The sequence below is a fragment of the Protomyctophum bolini genome (genome assembly GCF_963924005.1).
Source record: "Protomyctophum bolini genome assembly, chromosome: 2".
Lineage (NCBI taxonomy): Eukaryota > Metazoa > Chordata > Actinopteri > Myctophiformes > Myctophidae > Protomyctophum > Protomyctophum bolini.
In genome coordinates this window covers 38,604,809-38,629,310 of record NC_137863.1, presented here as the reverse complement: position 1 = coordinate 38,629,310, position 24,502 = coordinate 38,604,809, and the positions used below count along the sequence as shown (strand labels likewise).

The following is a 24,502-nucleotide window of genomic DNA, read 5'->3' as shown; positions in this document are numbered from 1 at the left end:
CACAGAGCTTTCAAATGCTTGAAATTACAACTGCAGTTGTTGACCGTTATTCAGCTCCGATCTGATGGATTGAAACAGTTTGTGCTGCTGCTTCAAGCTGGTCCAGCTTTGGAGCTGGTGTTAACCTTTTAGAAGCAACACACCCCCAGCTTACGGGTCCATTTGGTACCATTTGTACACTCTCTATAGACTGAGGGTTTTAAAGTGTATATTGGGGTCCCAGAGATAATACAAAAGGACATCAATTGAGGATCCATAGCTGAATGCATATCAAAATGGGGGTCTTTGCAATGAAAATGGAACCCGAATCTAAACGCTTCTATTAGGCTATAGTCTTTCCCACAGCTGGCCTGGGTTCTACCCTGCCCCCTCACTCTCAAGTCTCTCCTGTCTCTTCTGTTGACTGTCTATCAGAAATGAGAAGCATAACAGGCCAAACATAAAATCTTTATTTTTTAAGTAGCCCATCGCGTGAACTCGAGGCGAACTGAATGACCCGGACTTGCTGTGTAAGACGTGTGAAAGCCATTCCGCCGCATTACAGTCACAGACACTTAAAAACATAATCCTCAACTGTCAAAAACAATTCGACAACTTATGCCTGCCGCCTTCCATCCCCTTCCCCTCGCTGTCGCCGGGTAGACAAACTCCCTGGCATCTCTCTCCCCATCTCTCCACCATCACCTCCCTCTCTCCGCCACAAATATAATTGCCCGTATTCAACACGTTGCCATCCAGAAGAACCGGGAGGGAGCGACATGGAGGAGGATGAGGAGGAGGCGGCGTGTGAGTGGTAAAGTAAAAAAAGGAAAATTAAAAAATTAAATAAACGCTTTCTCTGTGGAAATTGACTGGCAGCCCTGTTTAAAATAATAAGATGCAGCTGTTGATAGTAGCGACTGTCGGCAGAGCTACTTCCCCGTGGCCCTGGTGGCAGCGAAGGAGCCATGATGAAGGCAGACAGCTGACAGGTGCTCCAGGATGATGCTGCCATCAGGTGCATCTGTTAAACTTAACTCAGAGATGGGGGAGGGGGAGAGAGAGTTACAGGAAGAGAGTGACAGAGGAGAGAGAGAAGGTGAGAGATGGTGAGAGAGTACACGAGCGAGGAAGAGTTAAGGTCCTTGCAGACTGCTGCATTCTTTTGGAAATATGGCAGTAAAAACGCCGGGAATTTTACAAAAAAACGCAGGAGTCTGCAAGGACCTTAAGAGAGAGTAATGTGAGAGAAAGAGAGGCAAAAGATGGCAAGTTGAGAGAGCCTTGTCAGAGAGTGGTAGAGGATTAAGAATATAAGAGATATGGAGAGAGAATGTGTGTGTGTGACGTGTGGCAAAAATATTTTGTGTGTGTGTGTGTGTGTGTGTGTGTGTGTGTGTGTGTGTGTGTGTGTGTGTGTGTGTGTGTGTGTGTGTGTGTGTGTGTGTGTGTGTGTGTGCGTGTGTCAAGGAAGCTTTGAGAAGGAAGAGAAGTGGTCACGTGACTGGGCCATGACACTTTCATGGACACTTTCATGGGAGCCAAACTACCCGGAAGTTTGGCAGAATGCGCTGGAGTAAATGAGAGCTCAGTGACCAGCTCATGAACAAACATTATTTATGAATGACTGAGACCTTTTGTAAAGTAATCACTGGAAAATACACACATTATTGTCTGCTTTGTTGCTTTTCGATGTGTACACTGTGTACATTTTATAGAGGTATGGTATCTAAAGAGCACAAAGTACCTTTCTGAACATACCAAGTATCACAAGATTTCCCACCGTTTCCATGTCTGGCAGCCAAATCTCACGATACTTCGGAGCCAGAAACGATACCTGCGGTTGTTTAGATCCTCAGGCTCAGATAATATTATATACTGTGCACATCGAAAAGTAAGTGATTAGAAAACAACCTGTGATATGTCTTCTTTTATATTCCTAAACCGATTATATGACAAAGGTCTCAATTGTTCATAAATAATGTTTGTTATGAGCTGGTCCAGCTCAGCTCCATTCACTGCCATGTATTCATTGCACTTCCGGTGAGTGACCACTTCTCTTCCTTCTCAAAGCTTCCTTGGTGCGTGTGCGTGCGTGCGTGAGATTGTGTGCATGACCCAGCTTGGTATAAATGTGTGCATCACTGCATGCATCAGCAGCAGCACAAGGCGCTATATAGCTCACAGGACCTGCATGCTTTGGTGTGCACCAGAAAGAATGTGACAGCAGGACAATGCCTGATGCTCTGTCAGAGTAAAAACGCAGAGGGACTGTTAATGACCTTATTGTGGTGCAGGCTACGTCTGTACCTGTGGCAGGGAACCTGAACCGCTGCGTGGCTCCGGGCGCAGGCTCTTCCCTCCCTGACTGTGAGGTCAAGAGCGCTCTGTGAGAGCGAGTCAAGCAGTTCCTCCCAGAACGTGTCTTGTGCTCTCTCCTGTTCCTCCCGAGCGAAAAGATCCGTCAAAAGGAGTGTGCTCAGCTCTGTCCTGCTCGGTGTGTTACTTGTGAGAGAGACATATAGGCTACGGTACAGCGGTAGATAGGTCGAAAGAAAAGCCTCATTTTATACTCTAGTCCACACATTCCTGGTAGTTGTGCTCATTGTTCTCGGCCCGAGAGCAATTAAGGCGCTCGGGAAGCAAGCACTGATGTCACTTATAGAGGTAAGTGACATCAGGTGTTAATTAACTTTTTTTTTTAATCATGTCGGGGGCCGCATTGGACAGCTCCGCGGCCCGCAGATCGCCACTTTGACACCCCTGCTCTAGTGCGTCCGTGTCGTTAGCGTGAAAATCTGTTATTTCCGGCAAGCGGCGCCGCCATGCGACGGGAGTATAAATTGAGCTCGAGCCGATGTGCACGTCCGTACCGCCATGTGGCAGGATGGGGAACCTAGTGACAGAGCAGAGTGTGTCTCGTGTAGCCCGACAGTGGCTGGGAGCGCTGTCACCAATTTGTTCCTAGCCATGGGGGACATGCAGGGGATGGAGAGGCGATGGCAGCTACCTGTCCTCATCACGGCTAATGAGGCCCAGGCAGGCTTCTTGCTTCTTCCACCGTGTGCGTGCGCGCGTGCGTGCGAGTGCGCACGTGTGTCCATGTGCGTGTGTGTGTGAGAGATTTCTGTGTGTGTCACGACTAGGCTGCCAGTGCCCATAGTCCTTAAAGTTGGGCTGATAACAGGTGTATTCCCCCACATCCGCAGCTCACCTCGTCTGGCTCCACCGGCTGAATTATTCACCTGGTGCCGAGGAGGAGCGCAGGAGATCAGGCCTCGTCCGACTCCGACGCAGAGCTCCTCCTGGGGGACCCTCGATCGCGCCAGCTGAGGCTGCTTACAGTGCCAGTTGGGCCAATCAATCCTTCAAGTGGGGAGAAGAGGAGAAGGGAGTGGAAGAGGAGAGAGAAGGAAGGAAGGAAGGAAGGAGTGTAGAACATGAGTTCAACACCTGCTGCAACAAAGTGAGGGCTTAAATGCTGCGCACAGAGGCCCACTACCAGATTAGCAAGACATCCATGAACAAGAATGCATGTTTTTTGTGGATTTCAGAGATCTTGTCTTACTAACCAATGACATGCTCATTATGAGCATTTGGCTTATTTCATGAGCTCCTTCTTTTCTTTTTTTTGGCAGGCTGATTAATCAAGCTCCCTGCAAAGCCACACTGGTGTATAATGAGGACAGGAGGATTTACAAATACATTTATGAAACATGTTAACCAGTGAGAAACAAAATGAGCTGCTTGGGATTTGTGGTTCAGGAGCTCCCCTCTGTGGTCTAAACAGGGAAATGAATCGAAGGAAGGCAGACATTCAACAGCCTTTTCTGTCTTGACTTTGTCATCTCGTTCCAACCATGAATATTGTATGGAAACGATAACAAAAAGTCAGAAAGATTAACCAAGTCAGGTTTATTTAAAATGAATGTGCCCATGAAAGACTGATAACTTATGAAGAATAGACATGTTGTGTAATGCAGTGCAGACATGATGCGCAGCCTGTGTAGTGTAGCTAGTTCAGGCAGGCAACTCGAGAGCGTGCCTACCTGATCAGGTGACAAGTCACATGCACTCTTTACCTGATCAGAGAGGCTATTTAAACGGCTCTGCCTACCTGCTCATTCCTGGCTTCTCTCCTGCTGTGCGGACTGCTGCTGGCTGCTGCCTCCCTGCCTCGCTTGCTGCTAACCTGCGGCTCATTAAGTTTGGGGTATTTTATTATAAGTGAACATTTTGAAAAAACAAAAAAATAATAATAATAATAAATGGAAAGAAATAGCCAATCGACAAGCTTGCGTCACTGTGGCGTGTTGTGCTATACAGTATGACACCTAGAGGTCATGCTACTCCGGTTTACACCATACCCAGAACAAAGTGATTTGAACTGACCTTGCAAAAATGGTTTAAAAATAAGTAAAACATTTACTACTAAGGTATCATAATTAAGCATAAGGCATAAGGGTTATGCCTTTTAAGCGTTGTACGAAGCCAACTCGAGTCGTGACAAATCATGACAACAAACAAACAAATAATTACAAAGAAGAAAAACAACAAAGAAAAGTGTTGTAACCTGCCGTTTGTTTGGCCCAAAACATTGTGTTGTCATGATTTGGCTTTGTCCGCAGCGTAAACGTCTTTAAATAAATACTTTCTGAAAAGTCTGAGGAAAATGAACGAGGATTTATTTTCCGGGTCTCTCGAGGGGGCGGGACTGCGACAATACATACATACAATACATATCAGGCGCAATGGCTTAATTCAGAGTGCCAAATCAGGAGAAAATTAACTATATTATCGATCTCTCTGTCCCAGCAACAGTCTTGCAGGATCTAGCACCAGTAAACATTGTACGTTCTTCGCAAGATCTGACTGTGTTTTCACCTTGCTCCTGCTGGAGGTCTGTTGCAGATTCACATTTTATAAAAGAATCACAAGAATACACCAAGCATTAAAACACAATATTTACCAATTTAATAGTAATTGAACACAAGTCAAGTTCTAAAACAATTCAAACTAAGTACAACATTGTGGAGAGAATATCAACATGTCACCAACATGTAGCATTTGTCTGAAGCTTAATATTTATATCAATCCTTTACGTACAATTACGAATGAGCAATGATTGCTTGGCCACTTGTACATGGGAGTAGAGTTGGGATCCTTCAGGATTTCATCCATTTTGGTTCCTTAACAATTCCCTCTCAACAATCTAATTCCTAAATGGATCCCTTTAACGATTCTGATTGGTTCCAATCAGAATCTGAGTGTATAGATGGAACCAATTAACGGGTCCATTTGTAGACTCAGTTAAGGTCCTTGAAAATTTGAAATAAAATAAATATCTGAGAACCAACAGTATTGTAATTGCTCCGGATCCCATCATGGGAGAGAGGAAAGAGGATAGCGTTCTGGGTAAAGTAACAAGATGGGGTAACAAGAGGGCGAAGAACGAGAGGCAATAGTAGAAAATGAGGGAGAGGGGAGGAGGGGAAATGGATTCAGAGAAGATGGAAGTGAGGCAGGAGAAGAAATGAGGGAGGCAGAGGAAAAGGAGAGATGGCCAGATGATGCTGAGAGGGAAAGCCGTATGGGATATAAAGAAACTGAATTATTCTGCTGATTCACAAAACAGCAAAACAAAACCACGTCAGCTAACAAGACAGTGGAAGAGAAATCAGCTTTTTCCCCACACATCCCCAGTGGGGGAGAGAGACCCTTATGCAGTGGGAGAGAGAGAAGTTGATTGTGCCATCAGCAACAAACCAACTCCCCCTTCTCAGGGAGCTGGCGACAACTCTGAATCCCATGGATCTTCAGATTGTAACAAAATACTGAAAGATCATTCTTAAGACTTTGTTTACACTTTCTTTTTGGCAATGCGTACTGTCCAGGGACTAGTTGAGACTAGTTTTGAGTTTATATACAAAGTGGTTACATGGCATTCGTTGACATTTTGTTGCTCATAGATTCATAAAAGTAAACAAATTTACAGAATGGACACTTTTTGCCACAGCAGAAATGTTAGGGGGGGGGGGGGGGGGGTCCTATTCCAAGGTAGATGCATGCCGAGACCTACGTACATATTTATCCTCCGAGACAAAATGCTGCAGTCCACTTGGTTCCAAGACTTTTATCAATCATGGCCATTTGAAAACATCAAGCCCACTCATCTGACACAGTTGGAACGAAATGGAGAATGTATAGAGTATAGACCTCAGATCTTCCCAATTGGCCAAATGACCAGACTGTACTGCATATGTTGTGCTGATGGACCCGCTACAGCATTGGTTTCCAAAGAGTGGGTCGCATGGACCCATGCTTAGGTCGCATGGACCCATGCTTAGGTCGCATGGACCCATGCTTAGGTCGCATGGACCCATGCTTAGGTCGCATGGACCCATGCTTAGGTCGCATGGACCCATGCTTATAGGTCACATGGACCCATGCTTACTTAGTCCAAAGAGACTGGTTGGAATAACATGTTCCTTCCACGTCGGGTGTAAAGGAGTGACTTGGACACTCATGCATGAAGGAAGCATGAGTTCAAGTCCGTTGCTCTCCCCATGTTGGCGGAGTGTGTGCTTATAAAAGCACCTTTAAAAATGTCACGAAGTACTTATCTACATATAAAACCAATATTCTACAACAGGTCGTTTCGAGGAAGCAATCTGATTGGTTGAAACGGCCTCTAGCCGTGGGTTAAACCAGCACCATTCACCACCTAATCAAAACAAAGAATTCAGCTGCTCTGTTTTCCCAGAGCGCTAGCAAACTCGGTGGCTAGGCTAGCTAGTTTCTTGGGACATTTGTGGTCGTAGTGACTACATCTGACATTAAAAAAAAGTTTTAAGGGTAACTGTACAATATTATACTCGAGGGTGTGGTTTAGCGTGATTATTGCCACTTCAGTGATGCTTGCGGAACTCGACTTTGTCTCGTTCCTTACCGCATCACTGTCATGGCAATAATCAAGTTAAATCACACCCTCTCGTGTAATATTGCTTAAATCAAACCTGGTCCATCACAATCTATTATAAACTAGCTGGTATGTGTGTAATAATTTCCATAAATGAATAAAAAAAAGTGTTTAAGAAGTGAACTTGTAGATCTGTAATTTCACTAATGCCGAATGTCTAATTTGTTTTGGGTCACGGGGTAAAAGGTTTGGGAACCACTGGGCTACAGAGCCTCAATGCTGAGCTGCCGCCATTTGTCTGCAACTTATGTTAATTCACCCTCATTCGCCATTCGGCTGCCGTGTTTAAGTGGTCAGATGAGTGGGCCACATCCATTTTCAGGGCATGTTTATTTTATTGATCAATCAATTGAATGTGTCCCGCCTTGGATCGATGGAACTAATGTAGCTACGCATCTTTAGTGTTTTGCCAACTATTTGGAGGCCCACTTGCAATACCGTGCCACAGGTTGGGAATGGATGCTGTAATTAGTGCAATCCATTCATAGACTTGGAGCAAGTCATTATTTCGTTCTTACAGTTCACACCAGTGCCGTCATTGTGTTCAGCATTTCATATATTTAATATCCTAACTTTCTGACACTCCGCCTTCCCTTTATAGTTGCAACTGCTTTTAAAGTAATACCCCCCCCCCCCCCCCCCCAAATGACAAACTTTTGGTTTTCTATTAATTACCCTGTGAGGGCTTCAAATCATTGAGAATGTTTTTTTCTTGTATTCCTTCAAATTGAATGAACAATCCAAATACAAAGAAAATGTTACATTTAAGAAAATAGGTCCATGACCGTGACTATTACTAATAACAAAAAAAGTAAACTATAAAAACATATTTGCATAGGAAACCTGCCTCACAGTACAATCCAAGTGTCATGATGTATCCAGTCATTTAATCATCAGTACTTTCTGATCAAAACTTTACTATTTAAAACTCTTACGGGATAAACAGTCTCATGCTAGAATGATGAGTCCGGGCAAGTACGTTCGTGTGAACTCGGTTTGTGTTGAACCCACGTGCAGGATTCTTCATTCATTCACTGTGAAGGAATGTGAGATAAACTAAACCTCTTTAATCTCTTCCTGGTGATAATAACCCTTCACAAATGTAAGACAATAACGATTTATAAGGCCCAATCCTGGCATGCATCTACAGTATAGAGCTGCTGTCGGCCAGAAACCTGCCATCTCCATAATTATATTGAATTGTTGTGGCCGGTTGAGAGGAGCTTTCGTTACTAAATAAAGAAACCAGCGCTTCTTTCACCTGACAAATATGACTATGTGATCATTTCTTGTTTTTTGTATTTTTTAATTCCCTTCGTCAAAATGAGTGTCACAGAAAAGTAGTGAAAATAGGAAATCAATACAAGGTTTCCACCCGACAGCAAAGATTTAGAATTTGACCCCCCCAGCCCGACCCCTGATGTAGATTTTGAAGTTTTACCTGAATTAACACACACACACACACACACACACACACACACAAAGGCTGACTTGCAGTGCAATGCAAGTCAATTTGGACGATCAATTTCGAATCAACAAAGCAAATATTGAAGATCTGTCGCCAATATTTTTTATCAACAGCAAGTTCATTTAAATACACAACCCAAACATTTACCCAAGTGTCATTTTGCTTCACATATGACCATTGACAGTCAGCTTGTCTGCACTGTAGCTTAGAAAGGCAGCTGGAGGACATTAATCTCAGGGCGTGGTCGTAGGGGGCTTCAAAAGGCCAGTCTTTCTTAAGTAGCGGACAATGAGAGGCACAGTCACCAGAGTGATGCTGATGCGCACCGGGGAGAAGAGCTTGTGAACGGCGTAGGCCAATACGAACGTGCTCGTCCCTGCCGCCATCTTGGACTCGACGAACGCCTCGCTGAAGCCCAGCTTGCAAAGCACTGCCGCCATGTCGACCCCACTGGTGAGACAAGAAGCCACAGAAATAAAAGGTTTGAATGTACCCACCACTTTAACCCTAGCGATTTTCTTTTTCCCTTTCTTTCATTTAAAGAAATATAGCAGATCATCTATTTTAGAATAGCCCAAGTATAAAACAAGGCTTAAGTGGTAAACGGTGGTGTTAGTGATACGTTTAATGTGTTAAAAATAAACTCTATATTCTGATAGAAATATGTTATATGGCCTGCTTGTTCAGTAACCGGAGTCTTCCCTTCTCTGCAGCTCCATAGCAAACAAGAAAATACATGTCAGGCCGGAACGGTCCAATCAGGAGAGATAACTCATACAGGACACAGGATTGTGACATTGGAACCGAACCACTATACAATTGTAACTGAGCTTTGTGGGGCTCTCCCACCTGATTGGATCAAATTGGTATCTCAAACTGAAAATGTTTAACAGAGGAGAAGAGTGTGGATAAGGCAGAGGCACACATATAGACCTCCACTAGAGGGAGTATTGTCATATATACTGTAGGAGAGGTTTGTTATAAGTGAGAGTTTAAATTTACAATGTTTCAGCTTTTTTCTTTCATGCAGATCCCCAAATGTCACACGGTATTGCACAAATCAATCCAAACAAAGAAAGAATCAAAAGGAATCAGCCCAAAGTTTCAATGAATCACACCACTGGAGAGTAAATATACAAAAGGTGTTGACACAAGGCTCAGAGGTACATCACTACAGCATATCGCTCTTTCACACTTTAACAGCTCTGGTTGTGCTAGCCAAGCTTCCGTCCAGCTAAATGCAGGGATCCATCTGTGCCTTGACAACTGGTTACCCCAGCGCTGAGCATTGAAATGCCACTCCGTCCTCGTGCCGTGGCTCGGTGGCTAGACAGCGATAATGCTCCATACATTGTGCAGTCCAAAGGGTCAGAGCTACAGTATATAGGGTGGAAACCTCGTATGTACTGTACAAACTTTGTCACCAGAAGAGTGCCTTGGATTTTGATGTGAGGTTTCTGCAACTACATGAGGAAACCGCCAAGCAGCCGGATAATCTCTCTGGAATTCACACCCCTGGCTAGAGAGAGAGAGGCTACAAACTCTGGCACTGGAGAGATGGGTCTATTTTCCCTGTCAGCCATATAAAGCAGTGGTTTTCAACTGATTATGAACCAGGGACCAGCACCCTGACTGAGAATTAACCTGGGGACCACCACCCTGACTGAGAATTAACCTGGAGACCATTGTTGTGTTGGGAGGGGGGGATATGGTCGTGGTGTGGGGGATTTTTTTTACCTTCCATATTAAACTCATGTTGCTGTTCATTGTAACTTATTCTATGAGTAAGCAGACACTTCCCAGTAACTGACAACATCGACGTGTCATCATTTGTCACCAGATTATTTACTGCATTGTTTCTCAACTTTCTCTAACCCTAACCAAATACAATAAATTCAAATACGAATCTTCACTTTCCTACATTACTAAATGCATGGTCAGGGACCACATGCAACACCTTCACGAACCACCAGTGGTCCACGGACCACCTGTTGAAAACCCCTGATATAAAGCATTCAGTTGAGTTGATACTTTTATGCCGACATTTGTGAAAACAATAAAAACATGAAACGATACATTGGAATATGGTACCGAAGATTGGTACTACTTTGAGGTTCACTGATCTTCTGTACAAGATTCTAAATCATTAGGCTATTTCGACATCTGGTTTGAAAAGCATTTTGAAGCAAACTTGTTGTAAGTGAGCTTGAAAAACAGCGTTTTTTTAATAAAATATGTCAAATGTTATGGAACTGCAGTATTTGCCCAAGCGAGGTTCTGTGACTCACTCGTGAGACTATACTTTTTTTTTTTTACACTTCATGTGACTGTCACTTGCGGTTATTTTTGGTCAGTGACAGCTGGAACAAAGTGTAAAACTAGTGAGTCACAGTAACTCACAAAAACAATAGGGCTGTTGATTACTTACTTAGCGATTATTTGTCGATTACTTTTTGATTAATCTGCCGATTACTATTTACCGGTACATTAATCGATTAAGCGAACAGAGCGCTTTTTTATTTTGACTTAATAAAAAAAAAACATTTCACCTATAATGACATGACCAACATAGGGACAGATCATTAATCGATTTAGTTAGTTCTACTACTTTGGGTTGCACCCATAAAGACTTTCGTCTGTATAGGGCGTCACAGTCCCGCCCCCTACCAGGGCCCAGGAAATGATTCCCCTGTTAATTTTCCTCATAGACATTTCAAAAAGTATTTATTTAAAGACCTTTTAAGCCTCGTACAAAACCAACTCGAGTTGTGACAAATCATGAGAACAAACAAAAAAATTCGAAGAAAGAAAACGGCAGGTTACAACAGTTTTTTTTGTTGTTTTTCTTCTTTGTAATTATTTGTTCGGCCCAAAATGTTGCGTTTGGCTTTGTCCGCGGCATAAACGTCTTTAAATAAATACTTTTTGAAAAGCCTATGGAGAAAATGAACGGGGAATTCACTTCTGGGTCTCATGTCGTCATGGGTCAGGGGGGCGGGACTGCGACGCTCTATTATCAATTAGTCCCAGAGCACTGGGGCATTTTAACAATGCTACCTGTTGACGAGGAGGTAGAACATTCCCAGGGACATGAGGGACATTGTGATGTGGAAGGAGACTCCCACTGCTCCATACTCTTTGAAGACCTTCTGTAGCTGCTGGGTGGTGTTGGGCTTGTCCTGCTGTGGCTCCGGCTCCGGCTCCCCTGGGGCCTTAGGAGAGGAGGAGGAAGGAGGAGCTGGGGAGGGCTCCTTCATATTCTGCTCCTCCTGGATGAAGAGAGAGAACATTGAAGAAAATAGAGAGAAAGAAAGAAGAGACAATGAGGATTATTACAATAGAATTCTAATCGTATAGGAATGAAAAAGTGTGTGAAAGTGTGCGTGTGTGTAGAAAATGGGGTATATTTCCTCAACAAACAAATCAATTCAGAGGGAGAGGGAGAGAGAGAGAGAGAGAGAGAGAGAGAGAGAGTCTAGATTCTGAAATTCCATCAGCCAGCATTGTCAGTAATAACACAGACTAGAATTTCGCCCCCCTTCGGGGGGCTCAATCCTAGTGTCGTTGCAGCGCAATATGGGAAGAAGGAAATTGCGGGAATTGACAGACTCCACTTCATGTTTCAGCTGTGGTTTTAAACTCAGTAGTGTGCCCTGCACACAGCGCACACTCGCAATTGCAGCTGGAGGGCGACGCGACACACACACACACACACACACACACACACACACACACACACACACACACACACACACACACACACAGAGCGATGTGTGGATAAATCACTGAGATTTGGGAAATGTGTTCAGAAGTACAACGATTAAGCACGCACAGGCAAATGTCAGAAGCATCTGTTTCGGTTTCCAAACAGGAAGTTGTAAATGTGCTTATTAGACGGAGGCAGCGTGATGCTGGCATCTATTGTGATGCCAGCATCACCACATTTCACATAGAAATATAAGCACCCATTTACTCGCTTAGCGGAGACTGTGGGGTGGTAGAGGACATCTCCCCGGACGCGTGGGTATGTCCAGATAGTTGCCTCGCGGAGCCGTCTTTTGTCCAGTGTCCAGTCTGGGTCCGGAAACGGTAATTTATTTTGCATTGACCCCAGTAGAAGCTCTGCTGCTCTGAATTTTACACCTCTCTCGCTTAGCGGAGACTGTGGGGTGGTAGAGGACATCTCCCCGGACGCGTGGGTATGTCCAGATAGTTGCCTCGCGGAGGCCTCTTTGTCCAGTGTCCATTCTGGGTCTGGAAACGGCACTTTTTTGAGTGTTGACCCCAATAGAAGGTCTGCTGCTCTGAATTTTACACCTCTCCCGCTTAGCGGAGACTGTGGGGTGGTAGAGGACATCTCCCCGGACGCGTGGGTATGTCCAGATAGTTGCCTCGCGGAGGCCTCTTTGTCCAGTGTCCATTCTGGGTCCGGAAACGGTACATTTTTTTGCATTGACCCCAGTAGAAGCTCTGCTGCTGTGAATTTTACACCTCTCCCGCTTAGCGGAGACTGTGGGGTGGTAGAGGACATCTTCCCAAACGCGTGGGTATGTCCAGATAGTTGCCTGGCGGAGCCGTCTTTTGTCCAGTGTCCACTTTATAAAGTCCATGCACTCCAGTGAATAGCATTTATCCATTTAGATAACTTTTTTATGTTATTTAATTACTTATTTTTACACAGAAACATAATGTGTGTCTTTACAATAACTGTAATGTAATAATAATACTAATAATGTAATGTAAAAATTATTTAATTAACGAATTAAATAATCTTATTTTATTCTGAAAGCAACCGGATGTCTTAAATCTGCTAGCTGTCAGACCGGAAGTTCTAAATTTGCTCATAAGACGGAGCCTTAGACGGAGCCAACTCGCAGGCAGTGCGAGAGGCTGGTTACAGGATTCTATAGGTCAGCCGTTTTGGTGTGACACACACGGCTTCCACATTTAGCTTCATACTGGGTGAAAGTGTCCTTCCAAAAATTATTATTTCGCTCGAAATTCTTATTCACAATGACATCGAGTTGAGGTGTTTGTGTTTTAGGGTAATTGTTGCATAAGCGCTATTTCGCACTATTTCTCCCTCCCCTCCCCTGTGTCTGAAGCAGCTAGCATGGAAGCTATATGGATTATGGAAGCTTTCCCTCCGATTGCACACAACCATGCCGTTATCCACGCGTCCATCCGATTGCTTTTAATGTAAATGTCCCATCCACTGAGCAATAGCGATATAAGCGCCTTATTCATTCATTCGATTCATTTGGGTGTGGGGCTGTGCAGTGCTGTGGGCAGCCTTTCTGACGGAGGCTCGGAGCTGCTGCTGCTGACGCTGTTCGAGTCGCATGGAGCAGTATAGAGTAGGCGTGGCGCAGCATTAGAAGGGCGCAGCAAATGCACGACATTGAGGGGTAGAAACCATCCCGGTCGCGTGGTTCATCTAACGCGTGTGTCACTGTGAAGGACTGGCCCCAATAAGTGAACGTAGTTGGCGTAGTAGACGCCAACATGACGATTCTGACGTAGGCTGGTGATGTTGAGCAACAATGGCGTGGTTGACAAAAGTAATATTTATTCAGTAATTAAGACATTTCTTTCAATGAAATGTAGCCTATATGTATTCTGGGAGTGTGCCGAATTTATTTTGCATATAGAGATGTGTGGTGAAAGTGTGGTTGGGTCGGAGAAAGCTGTTGGATAAACGGCCATGTGCTTATGTACCCCTGTCTATTAGGGTAGCAGGATTATTATGATTATTATTATTAGTATTGTTATTGTGATTATTACATGGATTATTGTTGTGATGTGAGCTTGTGGCTGACTCACTATCTAGAAAATAAAAACATGGCACTTCATTTAAAATAGGTTACAGACCCCTGTTATATGCGCTTGTTTTGGGATTATTTTTAAATACCTATTTACTTGTTTCTATGAGACATGGCAACGCCAACAGCGCAGCGAAAGGCATCCACGTCTTTCTCTTGTGAAATGCTGAGATTAGAAACGACCATAATTATTTCATTTCTCAACCTTAAAAAAAAAATAAAGACATCTCCATAATCCTTGGGAAGTGTGTGTAGCAAAAGTAGTCGGCATTGTCATGGTTGAAAGTATTCATGCAACACTGACGCTGTAAGCTGTGTGATGCTAACGCGCTAACACCGTTAGCATGGTCTGTGTTGGTCAAAGGAAAAAGGATAGATATGAAACTACTGGCCAAAGTGTCATACAAAACACAACACCTAAAATCGGAATGTGATGGTGACCTATTGAGCACAAACAGACAATCATGATTTGCTTGCTGGACCTATAATTAATTTATGTGCATTACATTTCCACCTCGCACATATAAATCAAAAGCAAGATGGATGCTAACGCGCTAACACCGTTAGCATGTTCTGTGTTGGTCGGAAAAAGGATAGATATGAAACTACTGGCCCAAAGAAATGTCATAGAAAACACAACACCTAAAATCGGAATGTGATGGTGACCTATTGAGCACAAACAGACAATCATGATTTGCTTGCTGGACCTAGAATTAATTTATGTGCATTACATTTCAACCTCGCACATATAAATCAAGCCACAGTGCAGTCAGAGAGTAGTTCACAGGTCACACACAGGAGCAGTGAAAGGGGGAGGGGACTTGGGATGGCAGTGTAGAGTAGGCACGACATTGAGGGGTAGAAACCATCCCGGTCGCGTGGTTCATCTAACGCGTGTGTCACTGTGAAGGACTGGCCCCATTAAGTGAACGTAGTTGGCGTAGTAGACGCCAACATGACGATTCTGACGTAGGCTGTTGAGGTTGAGCAAGAATAGCGTGTTTCAGAAAAGTAATATTTAAACAGTAAAGAAGACATTTTTGGCGAATGCAATGTAGTCTATGTCTTTTGTGGGAGTGTGCAGGTTTTATTTTGCATAGAGAGATGTGTGGTGGAAGTGTGGCTTGGTCGGAGATAGAGCACGAATGAACGGCCAGGTGCTCATGTACCCCTGTCTATTAGGGTAGCAGGATACTCTTCAGAAATAATTTGAAAGCATAATGTGTAATCCCCCGCTATAGAAATCCATCCAACAATGTGCTATGAAGTCTACTGAATAGGAGAGTTGGAAAAACATCTACAGTGCCTACCTTCTACCTTCACGAGTAAGACATTGTAATAATAATAATAATAATAATAATAATAATAATAATAATAATAATACATTGTTTGAATCATCAATCATCTTGTCTCTGTGGTTCTTACTGTGGCGTGTGATAAAATTAAATAATATGAAATCTGAATTGTGAGAGAGAGGCCTGTACAAGAGACTGCATTTTCACTCTTTTAAAGACAGCCTTCCTTGTGAGACAGGTTTGCTGATGAACCTCACCCACCAGTCCAGCTGCATTTTTGAGAAACGTATGAATCGTTGTCAGGCAAAAACTTTGTGAAAATAATAAAATATGACGGTGTCATGCAAAAGTTGTTATTTTTCAATTTTCTTAATGACTTGCCCAAAATAGGTACGTAATGCATGGTGAGTTCTAGCTCCGAGTGGTTTTCAACCTGTGGGTCAGAACTTCGCTGTGAAGGAAAGAGGGTGCTGGATTTATAACACAAGACAAAATGAGAGCGAAATTATCTTGTTTTCATATGTTGGAAGCCACAATTGTGTAATTGATGATTACCCGAGAGGCCCTATATCCAAACCAAGGAAATCACAAGCATACAGCAAGGGGCCACAGTGCCACACACACAAACACTATATTTAAAGACTAAAAAAAAGAAAATGGGTACAATTTCATCGATTCACATATATCACAACTCATGACCATTATATTTGACAGGGAAAATATAACGTCCTCATAATTGTGGTCAACATCATGACGATGAATTAGCTTACGATGTACATAGATATTGAGATCCATAGGATAAGATGCAAAATAAAAGCAGCTTAGTCAGTTGGGCAGCAATGCTGCCGACAACCTTGAGGCGAGTGGGCCAGACAAAGCCTGGACCTCTACAGTATGTGTTCACTCTATTGAGAGCAAGTCCAGACGAGCCCATTCACTGAGTCAGCTGATTAAACATAGACTATTGTTGTGTTATTTGTGTAATCCAGTGGGAGAGCACAGACACATGCACACAAAGACTGTGTGTGCCTTTGACCTTGGGACCACCACTGTAATGGAAAAAGCACCAGGTACAATCCAGCAGTGTGACTTGAAGCAGCTGGCAGGTCATTCCAGCATGCCATGTTGTAGTAGTAGTAAATGAATTAGTTCCATCTACTGTAGTAGTACACATTACATACAGTAAGTCACTTTCACACATACACTGTACTGTATTACGGAAGCTTTCCAGACTTTAAAAACGGAGGGGCTGTATACATGTATGAACGCACCATTCCGCCTCATGCTTTATGCTGGCCCTTGAGTTAAGTCCGGGTAATGTCAGATTGAGCCCAAAACGACTCAATGCGTGCCGTGAACACGGGTGCGGTGATTGTCCGGTCAATTTACATTCAGTGAGTGGGGACGTGTTGATAACAAGTGGAGCCTCCGATCCTTCCAAGGTGTTTGGACTAAATTTGCATTTGAGTTGGAAATATTCACAGATTCCATAAGCGAAACAAAACATAAACATCTATTTAGACGAATAAGACCTGCACTTGGACACAGCTTTGAGGGTTTGTGTAAACACAAACATTGAATTTAGTCAACTGGACCCGAGTTGGCTCTGTACTTTGACTTTTTTATACACATAATCTCTCTCAGTGCATTTTGAGCATCTGCTATTGTTGTTCCTCCGTGGCATATGGATTCGGGTTAAAAAAAATGTATGTCGTTGTCAACCCTAGTGGGGGGTGGTCTCTGAGGAGACAACTGAGCTCAGTTATGTTGGGGCCACGCCGGGAAGGCGTGTAATAAAGTAATAAAGTATTTTACCTTGCATATAGAACCTGGGGCATTCCAATTTCCATTACCTACTTTTTACAATATTATACGTTATGAAATGCCTTTAGGTAACTGACATGACTTGACTTTTGTGGAGGGAGGTTAGTGTGTTAAGTCCAGCATGTGATATGTATGTTCTAGGCTATGAGCTCCACCCAAGCACAACATACAGATACCAAACATCCTCAAACTGTCAGTAGTGCTTATCTGTACTCCAGGGACTGCCTTTAACCACCAACAGAAAAACATCACTTCTGTGTTCTACTAGCAAGCAACGTTACATTTTAGAGCAAGAGCAAGATCCGTCTTTTCTGGAAAACGTCAGGGTTCGATTTTAATTTAGCATCGCTATTTTGGGCACATTTTCTAAATGAATCAAAATGTGTCTACATTTTAAAATAAAAAATGACATTAAAAAAAGAGTAGATCCATAAGCTAATGCATTGCATTGTATTTATCGTACAAAGAATAGGGCTTAAGTAGTTAAGAAAATGTATCTCCCCGTTTTGTTTTGGGTTTTTTTACAAGTTGAACCCCGACTTTGACGACAAGGAGGACTGAAGCAGTGACACTTTGCTTAAAGTACAGTCTGTAACTCTGTATAGGGCACTGAAATGTCAAAGAGTACAGTGACAAAACCGTAATGCATGGACAATCACTGTACTGTCTTCAGGTTTGTTTTAGTCTTCTCAACAGCAATTTAAGCAGTAGAGAGAACAGCTTTGTCAACTATAAAGAGGACATGGTGTTCATGTACCATACTCAACAGCAAAGACATTCAAAACTCCTGCTGCCAAAAACAGGAAACGCTAAACTATATAGTCTATTTTTAGTTGGTCTAATAACGGTGTGGCCTCCCTGTGCAGTGTGATATTTGGAGGCCAGTCTGAAGCTTCATTATTTGGGCAAATATTTGATGATATTTGGGCAAAATTACATATAGTACATATAGACTACATACAGTACTGTACGAGAACATACAGATAAACTCTGTTCTATACAGCTCAGCTCACCCCTTCGGGGCACGCTGTGAGAATGTCACTGTATAACAACAACTAAATATCTACCGATGATGTCATTTGGAGAATAACGGTCCATTTAAAAGCCTATAATGATGGTAGTCAAAATCACTTCCAAGAGCATCAGTGTGCGCTAGGCTACGGTATATGAGCATGCAAGATGCGTGCTCATATGCATTATGTATCGTTTCAAAATTATGGGTAAATGTATGTAATGTTTTGTTATGTAAACACTGGGAAATGTTAGAAAGAGCCTTAATATCTTTTAATATTCATAAAAGGATTTCTGAGCCATTTCCGGTTGCTCTGTCTGTCTAGCTATCTGGGACTACGCCGATCCAACTGATTAAAACCAACAGAGAAGAACAGGGAAATAAACAAAAACTGCCCATTTCTCTTTGCCGCCACTTGTCACAGAATATGTCCTGAAACCGCAGGATGAGGCCAGAGCTCGGTGACATTGTCAGTAGTCCAGCAACAATGGACAATAGAGTGGGGAGGAGAGTGGGCGAAAGAGCAGGCCACTGCTTTTCAGAGAGGACAGGGCTGAGCCAGGCCAGGCCACGCTAAAAGCAAAGGCAGGCAGCAGCCGTGGGAGTGTCATGTGATTGAGTGGCCAAAGGGAGTTGTGCCAGGGAGGGCGGGTAGGAGGGGAACAGTAGGCCTGCTGTGTCTGATAACAGCTTTTCAGGGGAATGAAAACATACATAACACACACTCACAAAGACCTTGTTAAATGCACACAAAAGAGGTATGCGTGCAGCGTGCGCGACACACACACTCACACACACACAAAGTGGGAGGCAAAGGCCCTTTGCCATCCAGCCCTTTACCCTTTGCCAAAGGGTAGAGGGCTGGACCCCTCAGAGTAGACAGCAGGCTAATGCAGCATCAAAATATTGGGAGTGAAGTCTAGTCTTACAATCAAACCAAGGCATGGCCTGATGGCTTGACCATGTCTTATTGCTGCTGTTAGCCATATTTTTAATTGTATTAAAAAAATGTTCACTAATCACTAATGAAATGTGGCATACAAATATCTTGCCATGCCCATTTTTAGAAACAAATAAATATGGAGTGCACGGCTACTGTCATAAACAAGTATAGGGACAGCAGTTTGCAGTAGTAGTTGTTTTCAGCAGCTACCTGCGTTGCATTTTAACAGGGCCAGAGTGCCTTTCACATCCTGTTCAAAGAGAACAAGGCTCCTGGGAACACGGACAGTGACTGGAGCCAGTGACTCAGCATCATTTGAGCTCTGTGTTGAAACCACAAATGAAATTGCAGAGAACCAATCTACAAGATCAGTGTAAGTTGTACTTGCGCTACTTTCACTACAAGCTCACTATAAGCTACCGGTATATATCTGCCATTTGTGATATTTAAAAACATGTTGGGTGGGGACAAGATTTTTGAAACTTTTTTAAAAATATTAGTTTTGTTCTATAGCTATAGAACATGGCAGGACACATATTTTACGAATTACCCCCTTTCAGATACATTTTGAACACTGCAGTAACTGCATGTTGAAAAGCATAGAATAAACAAACCACGTGGAGACCTTGGTCCTTGCATAACTATACTGTCTGACTGCTGTCTGCTGTTTACAGTGGAAATATTCTGGATCCCATCCCACATCCCGAAAGAATGGTCAGTTGAACTTGAGCTCTAACTGGCTAGCTGGTTGCCAGGCAACCGTTGTGCAGATATAGAAGGACATGAATATTTGAATTACATTTTCTCTGTGAAAATAGAGAAGAGAACAAGTCCACCTAGTCCTAGATGACAACAACAACTACCTATAGTGTAGTTGTTGTACAGGGCAACTTACATTCAACAACATTGCCTTCTCGAAATGTTTACATTACACTATGACGACAGCTGTCAACGGTTGCCTAGTGACAACCAACTGAGCCAATCGCCGCACTACAGCCCCGCCTGACTATAGGATCAACATTATACACTGAAACCCCCAGGTTGCAAAACCTAATTTTGTGATATTTCGTCATATTCCGCTCGATCGTGGATCTTCGAGCCTTGACCTCAAACAAGTCAGACTTTCGTGTCGCCACCACCAGATCAACATTGACAATGACCTCGCGTGTCGTGTGTGAGGAGCAAAGCCACATGGCAAAGCATGACGACACTGTTTAAACACTTAATTGGGGGGAGTGGGTCCAGGGGGTTAGACAAATACTATAGTTTAATTTACCCCTTTGTTGTCGGTTTCCCCGGCGTCTGCCTCGCGTCTCTGCGTGGCAGCAGCTGTAGACGAGGCTCTTATTTGCATGGTGTTTGTGTTGTTGGAACAAAGTGGGCTGCAGCAGCAGAGCTTCGTGCCACCAGTAAACAAAGCAGCAGCACTCACTGTTTCTACTAGTCTACTTCGGCACCTGTTTGCTGGTAAGAGTGACTGGCCGTACTGGACTCTTCCCGTGAGACCCACCCGGTCAAAGAAGTGTCCACGGTCCGTGATCCAGACAGGAGACAACGATGACGACGAGTCCCACTTTTGGACAGCAATAATAACCTTCTCCCGTGTTCCTTCTTCTCGGCGTGAGCGCGGAGCACGGAGGTTTATGGCCGCCGCGCAGAACGCACGGGGACATTGAGATGTACAGTTATTAGGTAATAATGTACATGTGACGCCCCACCGTCTGTTTACATTCACTTGCACATGCGACGAGCCCGATGATGATCTGAAAGCTTGATCTACAGCCGCCCACAGCCTCGCTCCTCCGCGGCTGTAAAACATGGTCACGTTGCTAGAAGACGTATAGAAAGTGTCGCCGTGTCACACAAATGATAATAATCAAAGGAGTCTATCCACTGCCAACAGCTAATAATGCATGGCAGAGAACATGTGCCCCCATATCTCCCACTATAGTCCCACGAGTCCCACCACTTGCTGATAATAAGTTAGAGCCAATGAGGTTGACGCGCCTTCCTAGATAGATAATGAGTAGGCTACGTAGATGGGGAGCAAAGGGAGGGGGGACTTAAAGGTGTAATGTAATTGGGTTATGTTTGTGAGGGGAGTAGTACTTCGATGTAATTAGGTTATGTGTGGTGTACTAAATGTGTCTCCGTCGTAATTGAATGCTGTTAAATTCAACAGTGTTTTATTGAGTCAGTGACAAATCAATGTGTCATTCTTTGATCTGACTGAGAGATTTTAATAGGCAGCATCACACATTCATGTTTTACCCGGCTGCTTTAAGCAATATAGAGGACGTAATATTATATAATACACTTTCTTTAAGATCCCACAGATTCAGTTGTTTTTGTTTTTACAAAATGTCCAACACTCGATTGAGAAATGCAGAAAAGAAGGGAGGAAGTCAGGAAGAGATGCTGAGTGTACTGTGCAGTGTGGGGTATTATGAGCTGTAATTTGAAACTCACTGCTGCTGCAGTGCTAGCTATGGTGCACTTAACATAAAAGCAGTCCATTCAACTCCATACTCCATATTCTTGAAATATATAGTCAAGACAATAAAACAGGCTATTATGATGATGTACTTTTCTTCAGCTGCTGCTAAAGATCAACATTTTGTTTGTAGCCTATGTTGTCCAAGTCCAACCCATTTCTTATGACATGAGGCTTCTTCATAAGGCTAGTACTTCTTCATAAGACTGGTACTATTCTTTATACCAGGAGCGAGAGGAGCGAGAACATTTGTTGGTTAAATGTGTAATGTTGTATTCGACCCCTATATGGGAACACATATCAGTCTGCCCAATGGAGTGTACAGTATGCACAACCACACAGCTGAACTGTTTGACTGTTTCATATACACAGATAGATTATATTGTCAAAACATTGAAACTTTTCATTCATATTTTGGGTGAATTCAAAGGCAATTGTAGTCCTACACAGTAAAATCCTCAGTGTTAATTTAACTCTGCACTCTCAGAGTTACAACAAATGGATAAAATAACATTGAGGATTTTACAGAACAGTTGCAACATGTTGCTCTCTTTTCTTTTCTTTTTTCCCACTCAATTGTTTCTTATAACAGGGGTTCTCAACGTTTTTGGCCAGGGACCCCCGGAAATGCTTTGGAAACATCTCGCACATATACAGTATGTATACGGTTACAGGAATGCATGCAAAGGGGTGAATAAGGTGAGATGGATCTAGCAGTGGAAAAGCCCTATCTTGCGCCAACCCTTACCCCTTATCCCTAAACTTATTTGCCATTTTTAGCCGATCCACATCGACATGTTGTGAGCTTGTAGATCGGCTATTTGAACTACCGGTATATCTTAAAAGGTTTTTCAAAATAGTAAAAAATGGCAAATAAGTTTAGAGATATAGGTTAAGGAAGGGGTGGAGCAAGATAGGGCCCAAACCAAATCAAACTTTATTTCTATTGCACATTTACAGCCAAGGCCAAGGCTGACCAAAGTGCTGAACAAGGTCAAAACAACAGGACAAAGCAATATAAAGCAACAATACAAAAAGGCAGGAAAAATGAACGAGACAATGAGCACAGAGCAGAATATTGGATGTGTCATTTGGGTAGAGGCTGTTGGCTATAGACACTGTAGACTTTCTTCCTGTGCAATGTTGATCTTTTGCAATGTGCCAATGCCAGCAAAGTATTGCTGCATTTGTTTGAATAGTGGATTTCTTTGTGGCAGAGCATGAATGCACTTTGCATGGCCTTTTTTATGCATTCTCTTGAAAACACCCCATAGAGGAATCATGCTGTTGTCTTTTAACCAACATTTGAACCTCCAATTGTATCTACCTTCTTCACAATGCATAATTTTCTTGCACATTCAAATATGCATGACTCTTTCACGTAGAGGAAGAAAGTATTTATCATGCACGGTATGTTGAATTTTGATGTTGAGTAACACCTAGACCTAGAATGCCTGTGATCATTTAATTATACTTCGTAAATTTTCATGTATCATAGGCATAGATAGCTTCCATCGTTTCCTTGTAGATATGAAAATGGGCGGCATAAATGTGATAAATGCTCCGTTTGTACTCACACATTAAATAATTCCAAAGACGTGGAGTGAAATATGGTCCTCTAGTTTTATATCCATGTGAAAGTTCTGGCACAAAACGCGTATTTAGTGAATTATCTCCACTTTTTCAAGAGATGCACACGGACGCCTTTCTCTCCGGGCGAGGGGGGGGGGGCCGGAGTGATAGTTGAACCTTCCTGTTGTTTACCGCAGATGTCATCACCAATTGACCAGGGAAACACAAACGTTTGCGGTCACACAATTGGCAGGTGGTGTGATTAATTACCCAGCACCTATCGCAAAGCACCTGCCAATTGTGTGACCGCAAACTTTTGTGTTTCCCTGGTCAATTGGTGATGACGTCTGCGGTAAACAACAGGAAGGTTCAACTATCACTCCGGCCCCCCCCCCTCGCCCGGAGAGAAAGGCGTCCGTGTGCATCTCTTGAAAAAGTGGAGATAATTCACTAAATACGCGTTTTGTGCCAGAACTTTCACATGGATATAAAACTAGAGGACCATTTTTCACACCACGTCTTTGGAATTATTTAATGGGTGAGTACAAACGGAGCATTTATCACATTTAGGCCGCCCATTTTGAACCCGAACAGAAATTAACCTGGGTGTTCTATGGCTCTGTATGTGAAATACTGTACATACTGTATGTAACAACAAGAGCCGTTCTAGGGCTAAGTAACACCTGGCTTTGTGTGTTCCCCCCAAGATGCCATGTGTGTGGCCAAGTCTATGGACTTTTTGTGATGAAAATTGTTCTGTACAAACTTTCAGGCCAAGCTAATGTAGGCAAATGACATCACGTGACTTCATCCTCATACATGATCTCCTATGTCCAGCTTTGAGGTTTTGTGTAAACACAAACACTGTGTAAACACAAACATTGAATGCCATCGACAATGAATGGCCAGCTTTGAGTGTTTGTGTAAACACAAATCTTGAAGACGAAGTTGTGGACGCAAATTGTGATTGGCCGGAATGAGATGTATGATGATATAAGAGCGCCCCTCACTTTACACGGGTGTGATTTGTTATACTGCTATAGAGCGTCGCAGTCCCACCCCCTTTCATGACGACGCCAGGCCCAGGAAATGATTCCCAATGCATTTTTCCCCA

The 24,502-nt window shown here is 43.2% G+C and overlaps 1 protein-coding gene and 1 long non-coding RNA gene across 2 annotated transcripts; one reads left to right on the top strand and one right to left on the bottom strand.

Moving 5' to 3' along the window:
- The first annotated feature begins 4,881 nt into the window (after positions 1-4,881).
- Positions 4,882-6,788, top strand: LOC308325461. Its single transcript, XR_013965027.1, has 2 exons — positions 4,882-6,326; positions 6,438-6,788. It is a non-coding gene; the product is annotated as an uncharacterized lncRNA (long non-coding RNA).
- Positions 6,789-8,445: 1,657 nt separating this feature from the next.
- Positions 8,446-21,286, bottom strand: fam210b (family with sequence similarity 210 member B). The gene is made up of 3 exons (XM_080779814.1): positions 20,599-21,286; positions 11,484-11,695; positions 8,446-8,876 (listed from the first exon to the last, which is right to left on the bottom strand). The coding sequence occupies exons 1-3, from the start codon at positions 21,139-21,141 to the stop codon at positions 8,660-8,662; spliced, it is 972 nt and encodes a 323-aa protein (XP_080635940.1). The 5' UTR covers positions 21,142-21,286; the 3' UTR covers positions 8,446-8,659.
- Positions 21,287-24,502: the final 3,216 nt, after the last annotated feature.